General features: G+C 42.0%; 1 protein-coding gene across 4 annotated transcripts in view; it reads left to right on the forward strand.

The window, feature by feature from the left end:
- Positions 1-15,232, forward strand: part of LOC137416384 (uncharacterized) — a 253,620-nt gene that overhangs the window by 224,405 nt on the left and 13,983 nt on the right. For 2 of the 4 annotated variants that reach the window (XM_078778400.1, XM_078778401.1), the window contains one exon: positions 6,039-6,212. In XM_078778400.1, the coding sequence (XP_078634526.1) occupies positions 6,039-6,212 (174 nt within the window). Of the gene's footprint in view, positions 1-6,038; positions 8,668-15,232 lie in introns of those variants that run through there. The other 2 variants (XM_078778403.1, XM_078778402.1) reach the window with 1 other exon arrangement.

The following is a 15,232-nucleotide window of genomic DNA, read 5'->3' on the forward strand; positions in this document are numbered from 1 at the left end:
AGAATCAACAAGGGTTTGGGGGTCTATTGAGGATTTAACCTTTGTTAATGGCGTAGATGGGGAGGATTTGGAGGACAAAATCGAATTGAAAATCTAGCGAGTCAATAATTAACCTTAATTTTCCCCATTGACTTCAATGTTAAATTTTAGTGTGCGTCAGGGTCCCCATTCTCCTACTGCTGATGGCTAATCTCGGGGGGGGGGGGGGCAGAAGAAAACATAACATATTGTTGCGGTTTTGTGTTGTTATGATAAAGGTTAATTTCCCCTCCTGGTTTAGTTACACTACAACACGTAGCCTCGTTTAAGCTCTGTTATTTCGTAGTAAATGTAAGTGTAGACCTTTCCTGTGTTTAGTTTTGCGTTGAGTAGGACAATGAGAGTTAGGTCCTTTACGATGCTTATGATGCCTCGATGCTTTGGGTTTTGGCGCGAAATACCACGAGGCCGGCCTGAACAAGTCGATCAAGGCCGAAGGAAGGCAGAGGAGCCGACGGTAAGCGCGAGCCGCCAATCAGGGCTCGAGGGGAGTGACCTACCACTGCGGCAAAAGGCGGGGTTTGGAACGTTCGAGTCGGGCTAAGGGCAGGACGATATAACCCTGTGCCGAGAGCCCCCACCTCAGTTATGAGGGGAGATGCGCTGAGATGAGTTATGAGATGCGCGCAGGGCAAGCCAGACGAGTTATGAGTGGAGTTGAGCTGGAGTCAGATCCCCGAGGAGGCAGACGAGTTGCGCTGTGTGAGTTATGAGAGTCGGTTCGGAGCGCTAAGTTATGAGGGGAGATGCGCTCGTTAAGTTATGAGAAGGGGCGCGCTGTATTCGGTCCTCCGTTGAGTTACGAGTTACGGGGCAAATGAGTTGTGAGACCTCAGTTATGAGAGGGGATGCGCATGAGTTATGAGTGGAGTTGAGCTGGAGTCATATCCCCGAGGAGTGCAGATGACTTGCGCTGTGTCAGTTACGAGAGTGAAAGTGCTCCCTACGCTCCGTGCAGTTGTATTGATCGCGCTGTGAAAGACAGCCGTGCCGGACCACAGACGCGTGCATATTGCCTTCTGCCTGCTTTGCCGAGATACGCACCGCGAGGATTTTCCTACCTGCCTGCCTGCCTGCCTTCGCCGGGATACGTGCGGTGACCGCCAGAGGGCCACGCCGGATGAGCTGTTCGTTAGTAAAAACACCTCTCCGCCACGTTATTAAAGCACCTCACAGCCACGTTATTTAAAACACCTCACAGTCACGTTATTAAAAACACCTCACAGCCACGTTATTAAAAACACCTCATCACCACGTAATTAAAAACACCTCATCACCACGTAATTCAAAACACCTCACCACCACGTAAACACCACGTAATTCAAAACACCTCACAGCCACGTTATTAAAAACGCCTCACAGTCACGTTATTAAAAACTCACAGTCACGTTATTAAAAACACCTCACAGTCACGTTATTAAAAACTCCTCACATCCATGTGATTAAAACACCTCACAGCCACGTTATTAAAAACACCTCACAGCCACGTTATTAAAAACTCACAGCCACATTATTAAAAACTCCTCAGTCACGGTATTAAAAACTCCTCACAGTCACGTTATTTAAATACTCCTCACAGTCACGTTATTAAAAACACCTCACAGCCCCGTTATTAAAAACACCTCACAGCCACGTTATTAAAAACACCTCACAGCCACGTTATTAAAAACGCCTCACAGACATGTTGTTAAAAACACCTCACAGACATGTTGTTAAAAACACCTCACAGCCACGTTATTAAAAACGCCTCACAGACATGTTGTTAAAAACACCTCACAGCCACGTTGTTAAAACCACCTCACAGCCACGTTATTAAAAACACCTCACAGCCACGTTATTAAAACCAGCTCATCACCACGTAATTAAGAACACCTCACAGTCACGTTATTAAAAACGCCTCACAGGTAATTAAAAACACCTCATCACCACGTGATTAAAAACATCTCACCACCACGTAATCACCACGTAATTCAAAACACCTCACCACCTTGTGATTCAAAACGCCTCACCACCACGTGATTCGAAACACCTCACCACCACGTAATTCAAAACACCTCACCACCACGTAATTCAAAACACCTCACCACCACGTAATTCAAAACACCTCACCACCACGTAATTCAAAACACCTCACCACCACGTAATTCAAAACACCTCACCACCATGTAATTCAAAACACCTCACAGCCACGTTATGAAAAACACCTCACAGCCACGTTATTAAAAACACCTCACAGCCACGGTATTAAAAACACCTCACAGCCATGTTATTAAAAACACCTCACAGCCACGTTATTAAAAACGCCTCACAGACACGTTGTTAAAAACACCTCACAGCCACGTTATTAAAACCACCTCATCACCACGTAACTAAAAACACCTCACAGTCACGTTATCAAAAACACCTCACAGCCACGTTATTAAAAACACCTCATCACCACGTAATTAAAAACACCTCATCACCACGTAATTCAAAACACCTCACCACCACGTAAACACCACGTAATTCAAAACACCTAACAGCCACGTTATTAAAAACGCCTCAGTCACGTTATTAAAAACTCCTCACAGTCACGTTATTAAAAACACCTCACAGTCACGTTATTAAAAACCCCTCACATCCACGTTATTAAAAACACCTCACATCCACGTTATTAATAACACCTCACAGCCACATTATTAAAAACACCTCACAGCCACGTTATTAAAAACTCCTCAGTCACGTTATTAAAAACTCCTCAGCCACGTTATTAAAAACTCCTCACAGTCACGGTATTAAAAACTCCTCACAGTCACGTTATTAAAAACACCTCAGTCACGTTATTAAAAACTCCTCACAGTCACGTTATTTAAAAACACCTCACAGCCACGTTATTAAAAACACCTCACAGCCACGTTATTAAAAACGCCTCACAGACACGTTGTTAAAAACACCTCACAGCCATGTTATTAAAAACGCCTCACAGACACGTTGTTAAAAACACCTCACAGCCATGTTATTAAAACCACCTCATCACCACGTAATTAAAAACACCTCACAGTCACGTTATTAAAAACGCCTCACAGTCACGTTATTAAAAACTCACAGTCACGTTATTAAAAACACCTCACAGTCACGTTATTAAAAACTCCTCACATCCATGTGATTAAAACACCTCACAGCCACGTTATTAAAAACACCTCACAGCCACGTTATTAAAAACTCACAGCCACATTATTAAAAACTCCTCAGTCACGGTATTAAAAACTCCTCACAGTCACGTTATTTAAATACTCCTCACAGTCACGTTATTAAAAACACCTCACAGCCCCGTTATTAAAAACACCTCACAGCCACGTTATTAAAAACACCTCACAGCCACGTTATTAAAAACGCCTCACAGACATGTTGTTAAAAACACCTCACAGACATGTTGTTAAAAACACCTCACAGCCACGTTATTAAAAACGCCTCACAGACATGTTGTTAAAAACACCTCACAGCCACGTTGTTAAAACCACCTCACAGCCACGTTATTAAAAACACCTCACAGCCACGTTATTAAAACCAGCTCATCACCACGTAATTAAGAACACCTCACAGTCACGTTATTAAAAACGCCTCACAGGTAATTAAAAACACCTCATCACCACGTGATTAAAAACATCTCACCACCACGTAATCACCACGTAATTCAAAACACCTCACGACCTTGTGATTCAAAACGCCTCACCACCACGTGATTCGAAACACCTCACCACCACGTAATTCAAAACACCTCACCACCACGTAATTCAAAACACCTCACCACCACGTAATTCAAAACACCTCACCACCACGTAATTCAAAACACCTCACCACCACGTAATTCAAAACACCTCACCACCACGTAATTCAAAACACCTCACCACCATGTAATTCAAAACACCTCACAGCCACGTTATGAAAAACACCTCACAGCCACGTTATTAAAAACACCTCACAGCCACGGTATTAAAAACACCTCACAGCCATGTTATTAAAAACACCTCACAGCCACGTTACTAAAAACGCCTCACAGACACGTTGTTAAAAACACCTCACAGCCACGTTATTAAAACCACCTCATCACCACGTAACTAAAAACACCTCACAGTCACGTTATCAAAAACACCTCACAGCCACGTTATTAAAAACACCTCATCACCACGTAATTAAAAACACCTCATCACCACGTAATTCAAAACACCTCACCACCACGTAAACACCACGTAATTCAAAACACCTAACAGCCACGTTATTAAAAACGCCTCACAGTCACGTTATTAAAAACTCCTCACAGTCACGTTATTAAAAACACCTCACAGTCACGTTATTAAAAACCCCTCACATCCACGTTATTAAAAACACCTCACATCCACGTTATTAATAACACCTCACAGCCACATTATTAAAAACACCTCACAGCCACGTTATTAAAAACTCCTCAGTCACGTTATTAAAAACTCCTCAGCCACGTTATTAAAAACTCCTCACAGTCACGGTATTAAAAACTCCTCACAGTCACGTTATTAAAAACACCTCAGTCACGTTATTAAAAACTCCTCACAGTCACGTTATTTAAAAACACCTCACAGCCACGTTATTAAAAACACCTCACAGCCACGTTATTAAAAACGCCTCACAGACACGTTGTTAAAAACACCTCACAGCCATGTTATTAAAAACGCCTCACAGACACGTTGTTAAAAACACCTCACAGCCATGTTATTAAAACCACCTCATCACCACGTAATTAAAAACACCTCACAGTCACGTTATTAAAAACACCTCACAGCCACGTTATTAAAAACGCCTCACAGTCAGGTTATTAAAAACACCTCACAGCCACATTGTTAAAAACACCTCATCACCACGTAATTAAAAACACCTCACCACCACGTAAACACCACGTAATTCAAAACAACTCACACCACGTAAACACCACGTAATTCAAAACAACTCACACCACGTAAATCAAAACACCTCACCACCACGTAAACACCACATCATTCAAAACACCTCACCACCACATAAACACCATGTAATTCAAAACACCTCACCACCACATAAACACCATGTAATTCAAAACACCTCACCACCACATAAACACCATTTAATTCAAAACACCTCACCACCACATAAACACCATGTAATTCAAAACACCTCACCACCACATAAACACCATGTAATTCAAAACACCTCACCACCAGGTAAACACCACGTAATTCAAAACACCTCATCTCATAATTAAAAAGACCTCACCACTATGTAATTAACAACACCTCACCACCACGTAAACACCACATAATTCAAAACACCTCACCATCACGTAAACTAAAGTTTGATGGAGTAGTACAGTGACAACACAGCCACTGCCCAGGTATGTATTTATGGAAATACATATAGATGACTGATTGTATGTTTGTAATATATGTTGGATTTGATACATATGAATATTATATGATTTGTAATATACGTGATAATACATTTTTATAAACTATTGAAGTTAAAGAATTTGTTCTTTTCCAAAATACATATATTTTAAACCTTTTTTCACAATTTTTTAAACACCCTTATGACATACAAATGGGAGAGAATGTGCATACAAGAAGTTTGGAACGATTTCACAGAAGTTTGAGGGAGGGGTTCAGTGATAACACCACACAGACACTGCACAGTCTCTTTGTCCTGCACGGCGGCATCGCCGGGCGCCCCGCCGCGAGCTGGAGGATATGGTTTTTTTAAATTTGGAATGCGGGTGGTGTACCTTGAATGTATCTGAACTTGTTTTATGTTACATTCCAGTAGAATGTGGGGGAGGGACGCATAGAAGGGGATAATTCCCCCTCATCAAAAAAGTGGTGGTGAGGCGATATGTCCCGTGCCCTACCCATCGACTCCCATGCGCGTCCGACTTAGGTACGTTTGTCAGAATGATGTTATAAGTATTGAACAGCATCTGATATATTTTTACAGGTCATGTGATGTTGTATTTACAGGTGAATACACTGAATCTACAAGGGAGACTGCATCTACTTTTATGAACGACGCAGACACATGCCCGCAGGACTCGCCAAATGAATCCAACAAGAGGACTTTTTACAAAGAAGAAAAACCAAATGAAGAAATGTTTGCAGAGAATAATTTTCACAAGGCTCACAAAGGAAAGAAAGGTGAACATGCATGCAAATGCACAAATTGTGGAAAATCCTTCAGTCAGTCATCTTCCCTTAAAGTACACCTCAGAATTCACAATGGTGAACGTCCATACAAATGTTCAATTTGCGGAAAATCTTTTACTCAATCATCCACTCTTAAAACACACATGAGAATTCACAAAGGTGAACGCCCATACAAATGCACAAATTGTGGAAAATCCTTCGTTCTTTCATCCTACCTTAAAATACACATGAGTATTCACAATGGTGAACGCCCTTTCAAATGTTCAATTTGTGGAACATCTTTTATTCAGTCGTCCTCCCTTAAAGTACACTTGAGAATTCACAATGGTGAACGCCCGTACATATGCACAATTTGTGAAAAATCATTTAATTGTTCATCCACCCTTAAAACACACATGAGGATTCACAATGGAGAACGCCCATACAAATGCACAATTTGTGGAAAATCTTTTCGTCACTCATCCAACCTTAAAACCCACATGAGTATTCACAATGGAGAACGCCCATACAAATGCACAATTTGTGGAAAATCTTTTAGTCACTCATCCAACCTTAAAACCCACATGAGTATTCACAATGGAGAACGCCCTTTCAAATGCACAAGTTGTGAAAAATCTTTCAATCGATCATCCATTCTTCAAACACACATGAGAATTCACAGTGGTGAACGTCCATACAAATGCACAAATTGTGGAAAATCTTTTAATCAGTCATCCACCCTTAAAACACACATGGGAAATCACAAGGGTGAACGTCCATACAAATGCACGAATTGTGGAAAATCTTTTAATCGACCATCCTTCCTTAAAAGACACATTATAATTCACAATGGTGAACGCCCAAATGAATGCACAATTTGTGGAAAATCTTTTAATCAGTCATCCACCCTTAAAACCCACATGAGTATTCACAATGGAGAATGCCCATACAAATGCACAATTTGTGGAAAATCTTTTAATCAGTCATCCACCCTTAAAACCCACATGAGTATTCACAATGGAGAACGCCCATACAAATGCACAATTTGTGGAAAATCTTTTAGTCACTCATCCAACCTTAAAAAGCACATGAAAATGCACAATGGAAAACGCCCATAGAAATGTACATTGTATGAAAGGCTTTTTATTCGGTCCTCCAATTTGAAAACATACAAGAATTTACAGTGGAGAGAAAGAATACTACGAATAAAAATTCTCACACAAATGTAAAATATGTGGAAAAATAAATAAATCATGGTGTAATGAAAATGATGAACGAGGTATTTTTTCACAATTTTTGCATTTGTGTGGATATTCCTTTTTTTTTATTTTTCTTTTTTTTACACAAACCATTCCTTGTATAACAACATCGTCTCACACATGAATCAATTGCTTGTCCCCGCTTTTCATTGCGCGTCATGGGGTAACAACATCGTCGCTAACATGAGGCCGTACAAACGCACTATTTGGAGAAAATCTTTCATTTTGTCATTTCACCTGAAAACGCAAGTGAAAATTCACAATGGAGAACAAGGAGATTGCAAACAGACAATGCCCATACAAATGTAAAAAAAATGTGGAAAATCCTTCATCAAATAATGCGAGCTCATGCCGAAGGAGAGAATGTCCACACTGATGCACAATTTAAAGAAAATCTTTCACTCAATCATCCCACCGCAAAACACACTTGGAAGTAATAATTTGTGGAAAATCCTTCATGCAATCGACACACCTTGAAACATGGGAGAATTCATAATGGTGAATCCCGATACAAATGTGCAGTTTGTGACCAATATTTCTGGTCCTTCAGACAATCTCAAAACGTCCATGACAAATCATCCTGGCTTTTGATCACACTGACCAGAGAGCCTTTAGGATGTGCAGCCATGTGGGAATTTACTTTACGAGTTGAAGGGCCCGTCTACGACAGGGAGTAAAAACACTTTTGTACTGTTCTTCTCAATAAGCTCATATAACCATGTTCTGCGATCGTTTACTTAGTTTAAAAGGAAATTATTTTGTGTTCACATGTATCACGAATTTCCAACAATTCCAATTACATTACAATTTCTTTACAGCGTAAGTGCCCCCAAAAAGGTCATGCACTCTTTTTAATGTATGAAAAATGCAATTGCTGGAATTTCGGCTACATATGTACACATACGTAAATACATACTTACAAACATACATCCCACACTCCATAGATGATGATGATTGGCACAACTCTGCTGAGTGCAATCAGTGTCCCCTATCCAGAAGCCAGAATCCTGTGGGTAAAGCCACATAATTCGTGCTGCAACTAAATATTTCCCAATAATGGTGAACCCTCTTTTGTGGAGGGCACACTTTAGAACTCAGACTTTCCAAGAAGTGAAAAAGTGACGCAGATGCCGTCAATTGAAAAATATTTTCAACAAGATATTGAATTTTCATGAAAATGCCTGTTTGAATAAAGTGACTCCTTGCAACCGTGGCCACACTGATTTATTTAATGTGAGAGTAAAATGGAGTAAATAAAAAAAAGGAGCGGGCGAGATATTGACTTCAAATTCCAAATACCTGCGTACTCGGTCCAGTAGCATGCGATGGAGTGTCAACCCACCCATGATTGTAATCCTCGTCAAGAAACTTCTTCGGCAGCACAGCACTGTGTGGAGAATGGTACATGGTCATGGGTGTCCTTTCATGTTCTATCCCATTGGAAATTCGAATCCTCCAGAGCCAAGAAAATCTTTCAACTCAATAAATTCTCATATTGTCACATTGCCTCTTCAAAATGATTCAGTTCTGGAAGATGTCACGTGCTCATTTCCTCCAAGAGAATGACTTACAAAGCTAAGGCAAGCATTCTGTATTTGTCTCATCCAACTGTTATCAATTGTTTGTGCTGTTTTATCAATAGGTGACCATGTAGGAGGGGAACAGGTTTGACAGTTCAGTTTTGAGAGCAGAGAGATATTGTTTCCTGGCTCTCCTGAGGGTAGACACACTTGTTCCGAGCTTTATGAAAGGAACTGAGATTACCTTCAGTTGGATCAGCCTTCCATGAGGTGAAGGCAAGTTGCTTCATGGCAACTGCCTCACCACAAGCTTCAGTGTACCCTAGACGGGAGGAAGGGTATGGCAACTGAAGACGAGAAGGGATAAATCTGTGCATGAGAGAGAGAGCAGTTTACTTTGGAAGAATTCCCAGGAAGAGTTTATGTCAGAGGCAGTAGAGACGGGAGACCAGTCCAGATGATTGATGGCTGCTTGAAGACCGTGCCAGTCGGCCTGAGTGAAATGTCAGACGCGTCGGTGCTGAGTCGGCTCTCTGAGAATGGCCAGAGAGAAGTCCACTTTAACAAGGAAATGATCAGAAGAACCGATTGGAGCAAAAGAAGAGCAGCAGGCATTTGCAGGGAAGTTAGTCATAACCAAGTCCAGAAGAGAAGATACTCCATTGACTGAGATCCGGGTCGGTAAATTTACAGATTGTGTCAGTCCCACTGAGTCGCAGAAGTCCTTTGCTGAGGAGCCATGGCTGGTTAGAGATGAACCCACACCCAGCCAGCTGGCATGATGACAGTTGAAGTCGCCACATATGAGGAAGAGAGAGTTGGGATGAGTTGATAGAAGTTAGTCCGTGTTGTCAGACAGGGGGACGTAAATGGAGTCATCACTGTTTGGAGAACGGTGCAGAACACATCTGAACAAAAGGTGGGAAAGGAGAGGAAGCCGTAGCCAGATGTACTCCTGGGGGTGGGATGGAGAGAGGGCAGTGCAAGGAGAGTGAGGAGGATAGTTTTTGATAAAGATAGCAACCCCACTACCAGGACGAGGCTCAGGTCTATCATACTGGAGGAGGGAGTAACCAGGAAGAGATATTAAGGAATCAGAGACATCTTCAAGGAGGAAAGTTTCTGTTAAGCAGATTACGTCTGGTTTGTCAGAAGCAACCTTTATGGAGAGATCAATCAGATTTGAGCGAAGGCCCCAATTGTTTGAGGGCCATACCGTTAAGGACGAGGGAGGGGTAGCATCGGGTACAGGACAGTGGAGGGGAGGGGGAGGGGTAGGGTAAGATGAGGGGGGAGACGGGGAGGTAGGGAGAGCTGTTGATAGTGTGTCGGAGATTACAGTAGGGTTCGGAGAAAGGGAAGGATGAGGAGGACAAATGGTTTGATGGTGATGGGAAGAGGCACAGTGAGGTGTTAAATGAGAAGGAGAAAGGGTTAAATGAGAAGAAGGAAACTAGAATTGGAAGGGCGAGTTTCGGCTGGAGATGGAAGGAAGAGGTAGAAAATTAGGACATAAAGGGGGCGGGCGAGACAGCAAGCACACGTGCCCGCGAGGATAGAAGGAATTTTATTCATTTATTTATTGTATTTAAAACGTTAGACAATGGGTAGATGTTTGGGGAAGTGAGGGGGAGAAGAGAAAATCTAAGAAATAAGCAATACAGTGAAGGAAATAACTTAAATTCACAAAACACCGATGCAGGGAGGGAAGCCAAAAGAGACCAGGCATAAAGAGACGCACGCGGTGCGAACAGAAAAGTATTAATTTTACACAAGTTTGCATGAATTGCAAATCAAAACTAACTATAAACACACAGTAACACATGCACAATTAAATAATGAGTGGAAAATTGACGAAGACACGAATGGGAAAATACTTTAAATTAGCTGCCATGCAGAGGTCGAAGTCACTTCCTTATATTACTCGAGGGACCGGAAACGGAAGTCCTCATAAGCAGATTGTGTAATCCGAAAGCAGAGTCTCCAAGATTGGAAGCATCTCCAAGATAGACCCCACAGGTAGAGTCTCCAAAATGAAACAAGTTTTCAATATCTCCAAGGTAAAACTATTTTCCTGATTTTATTGAATTTAGTGAGTCTTCAAGGTAGGCTCCACATTTAGAACCATCGAGGCAGAACTCATGACATGTTTTTCCCAAATTTAGTGAGTCTCCACTTTGGCTGGATTATCAAGGTAAAACTCGGTCTGTGGGTCATGGTTGTTCAAATGGTCTTCAAACAAATCAATAATTTCACCCCAAGTTGTGGTAAAAGCGGTATTTTCATTTTGTATCTCAGATACAATTTCCTGTGAGAGAAAATAACAACGTATTAATTTAATACAAGATTATTAAATGTAAAAAATCAAACTCTGTAAATATTAAAAGAAACTCTTACCTCCATTGATAAGAGGTTTGAATCCAGTTCATCAATTTGAAGGTTTAGTTCCACACAGGGAGTAGGACTCAAAGGAACTCCAAAGTCACCGCACTCAAGCTCAGCACAGTAGTCCATTCTCAATAAAAGTAAAAAATTGTTTAAATTTAGCCTGTGTTTCAACCCTTTATATAAGAATGGTGGGTGTGGTTTCCTTTGGAAATTCCCTGAGAAAATCTCTGGGCAAGGCTTAACCAAGGGCAAGGCTTAACCAAGGGCAAGGCTTAGCTGGAAATTATGTAATAGTGGGTGGGGTTTATAAAAGTGGGCAGGGCTTGGGAGAAAGTGGACGTGGCTTAGGGGAAATGTGCGGGGCTTAGAAAAAATGATATGTGACTCAGGAGGTGCTCAAAGAAAATATGGGTGTTTTAGAATCAACAAGGGTTTGGGGGTCTATTGAGGATTTAACCTTTGTTAATGGCGTAGATGGGGAGGATTTGGAGGACAAAATCGAATTGAAAATCTAGCGAGTCAATAATTAACCTTAATTTTCCCCATTGACTTCAATGTTAAATTTTAGTGTGCGTCAGGGCCCCCATTCTCCTACTGCTGATGGCTAATCTCGGGGGGGGGGGGGCAGAAGAAAACATAACATATTGTTGCGGTTTTGTGTTTTTATGATAAAGGTCAATTTCCCCTCCTGGTTTAGTTACACTACAACACGTAGCCTCTTTTAAGCTCTGTTATTTCGTAGTAAATGTAAGCGTAGACCTTTCCTGTGTTTAGTTTTGCGTTGAGTAGGACAATGAGAGTTAGGTCCTTTACGATGCTTATGATGCCTCGATGCTTTGGGTTTTGGCGCGAAATACCACGAGGCCGGCCTGAACAAGTCGATCAAGGCCGAAGGTAGGCAGAGGAGCCGACGGTAAGCGCGAGCCGCCAATCAGGGCTCGAGGGGAGTGACCTACCACTGCGGCAAAAGGCGGGGTTTGGAACGTTCGAGTCGGGCTAAGGGCGGGACGATATAACCCTGTGCCGAGAGCCCCCACCTCAGTTATGAGGGGAGATGCGCTGAGATGAGTTATGAGATGCGCGCAGGGCAAGCCAGACGAGTTATGAGTGGAGTTGAGCTGGAGTCAGATCCCCGAGGAGGCAGACGAGTTGCGCTGTGTGAGTTATGAGAGTCGGTTCGGAGCGCTAAGTTGTGAGGGGAGATGCGCTCGTTAAGTTATGAGAAGGGGTGCGCTGTATTCGGTCCTCCGTTGAGTTACGAGTTACGGGGCAAATGAGTTGTGAGACCTCAGTTATGAGAGGGGATGCGCATGAGTTATGAGTGGAGTTGAGCTGGAGTCATATCCCCGAGGAGTGCAGACGACTTGCGCTGTGTCAGTTACGAGAGTGAAAGTGCTCCCCACGCTCCGTGCAGTTGTATTGATCGCGCTGTGAAAGACAGCCGTGCCGGACCACAGACGCGTGCATATTGCCTTCTGCCTGCTTTGCCAAGATACGCGCCGCGAGGATTTTCCTGCCTGCCTGCCTGCCTGCCTTCGCCGGGATACGTGCGGTGACCGCCAGAGGGCCACGCCAGATGAGCTGTTCGTTAGTGAAAACACCTCTCCGCCACGTTATTAAAGCACCTCACAGCCACGTTATTTAAAACACCTCACAGTCACGTTATTAAAAACACCTCACAGCCACGTTATTAAAAACACCTCATCACCACGTAATTAAAAACACCTCACCACCACGTAAACACCACGTAATTCAAAACACCTCACAACCACGTTATTAAAAACGCCTCACAGTCACGTTATTAAAAACTCACAGTCACGTTATTAAAAACACCTCAGAGTCACGTTATTAAAAACTCCTCACATCCACGTGATTAAAAACACCTCACAACCACGTTATTAAAAACACCTCACATCCACGTTATTAAAAACTCACAGCCACATTATTAAAAACTCCTCAGTCACATTATTAAAAACTCCTCAGTCACGTTATTAAAAACACCTCAGTCACGTTATTAAAAACTCCTCAGTCACGGTATTAAAAACTCCTCACAGTCACGTTATTTAAATACTCCTCACAGTCACGTTATTAAAAACACCTCACAGCCACGTTATTAAAAACACCTCACAGCCACGTTATTAAAAACACCTCACAGCCACGTTATTAAAAACACCTCACAGCCACGTTATTAAAAACGCCTCACAGACATGTTGTTAAAAACACCTCACAGCCACGTTATTAAAAACGCCTCACAGACATGTTGTTAAAAACACCTCACAGCCACGTTATTAAAACCACCTCACAGCCACGTTATTAAAACCACCTCACAGCCACGTTATTAAAACCACCTCACAGCCACGTTTTTAAAAACACCTCACAGACGTGTTGTTAAAAACACCTCACAGCCACGTTATTAAAACCACCTCATCACCACGTAATTAAGAACGCCTCACAGTCACGTTATTAAAAACGCCTCACAGTCAGGTAATTAAAAACACCTCATCACCACGTGATTAAAAACATCTCACCACCACGTAAACACCACGTAATTCAAAACACCTCACCACCTTGTGATTCAAAACGCCTCACCACCACGTAATTCAAAACATCTCACCACCACGTAATTCAAAACACCTCACCACCACGTAATTCAAAACACCTCACCACCACGTAATTCAAAACACCTCACCACCACGTAATTCAAAACACCTCACCACCACGTAATTCAAAACACCTCACAGCCACGTTATGAAAAACACCTCACAGCCACGTTATGAAAAACACCTCACAGCCACGTTATTAAAAACACCTCACAGCCACGTTATTAAAAACACCTCACAGCCACGTTATTAAAAACGCCTCACAGACACGTTGTTAAAAACACCTCACATCCACGTTATTAAAACCACCTCATCACCACGTAACTAAAAACACCTCAGTCACGTTATTAAAAACACCTCACAGCCACGTTATTAAAAACACCTCATCACCACGTAATTAAAAACACCTCGCAGCCACGTTATTAAAAACACCTCACAGCCACGTTATTAAAAACACCTCACAGCCACGTTATTAAAAACACCTCATCACCACGTAATTAAAAACACCTCACCACCACGTAAACACCACGTAATTCAAAACACCTCACTGCCACGTTATTAAAAACGCCTCACAGTCACGTTATTAAAAACTCCTCACAGTCACGTTATTAAAAACTCCTCACAGTCACGTTATTAAAAACACCTCACAGTCACGTTATTAAAAACACCTCAGTCATGTTATTAAAAACACCTCACAGCCACGTTATTAAAAACACCTCACAGCCACGTTATTAAAAACGCCTCACAGACACGTTGTTAAAAACACCTCATAGCCACGTTATTAAAACCACCTCATCACCACGTAATTAAAAACACCTCACCACCACGTAATTAAAAACACCTCATCACCACGTAATTCAAAACACCTCACCACCACGTAAACACCACGTAATTCAAAACACCTCACAGCCACGTTATTAAAAACGCCTCACAGTCACGTTATTAAAAACTCCTCACAGTCACGTTATTAAAAACACCTCACAGTCACGTTATTAAAAACACCTCACAGTCACGTTATTAAAAACCCCTCACATCCACGTTATTAAAAACTCACAGCCACATTATTAAAAACTCCTCACAGTCACGTTATTAAAAACTCCTCAGTCACGTTATTAAAAACTCCTCAGTCACGGTATTAAAAACACCTCACAGCCACGTTATTAAAAACGCCTCACAGTCAGGTTATTAAAAACACCTCATCACCACGTAATTAAAAACACCTCACCACCACGTAAACACCACGTAATTCAAAACAACTCACACAA

This window comes from Myxine glutinosa, chromosome 5 (assembly GCF_964187855.1).
Source record: "Myxine glutinosa chromosome 5, kmMyxGlut1.1, whole genome shotgun sequence".
Classification (NCBI taxonomy): domain Eukaryota; kingdom Metazoa; phylum Chordata; class Myxini; order Myxiniformes; family Myxinidae; genus Myxine; species Myxine glutinosa.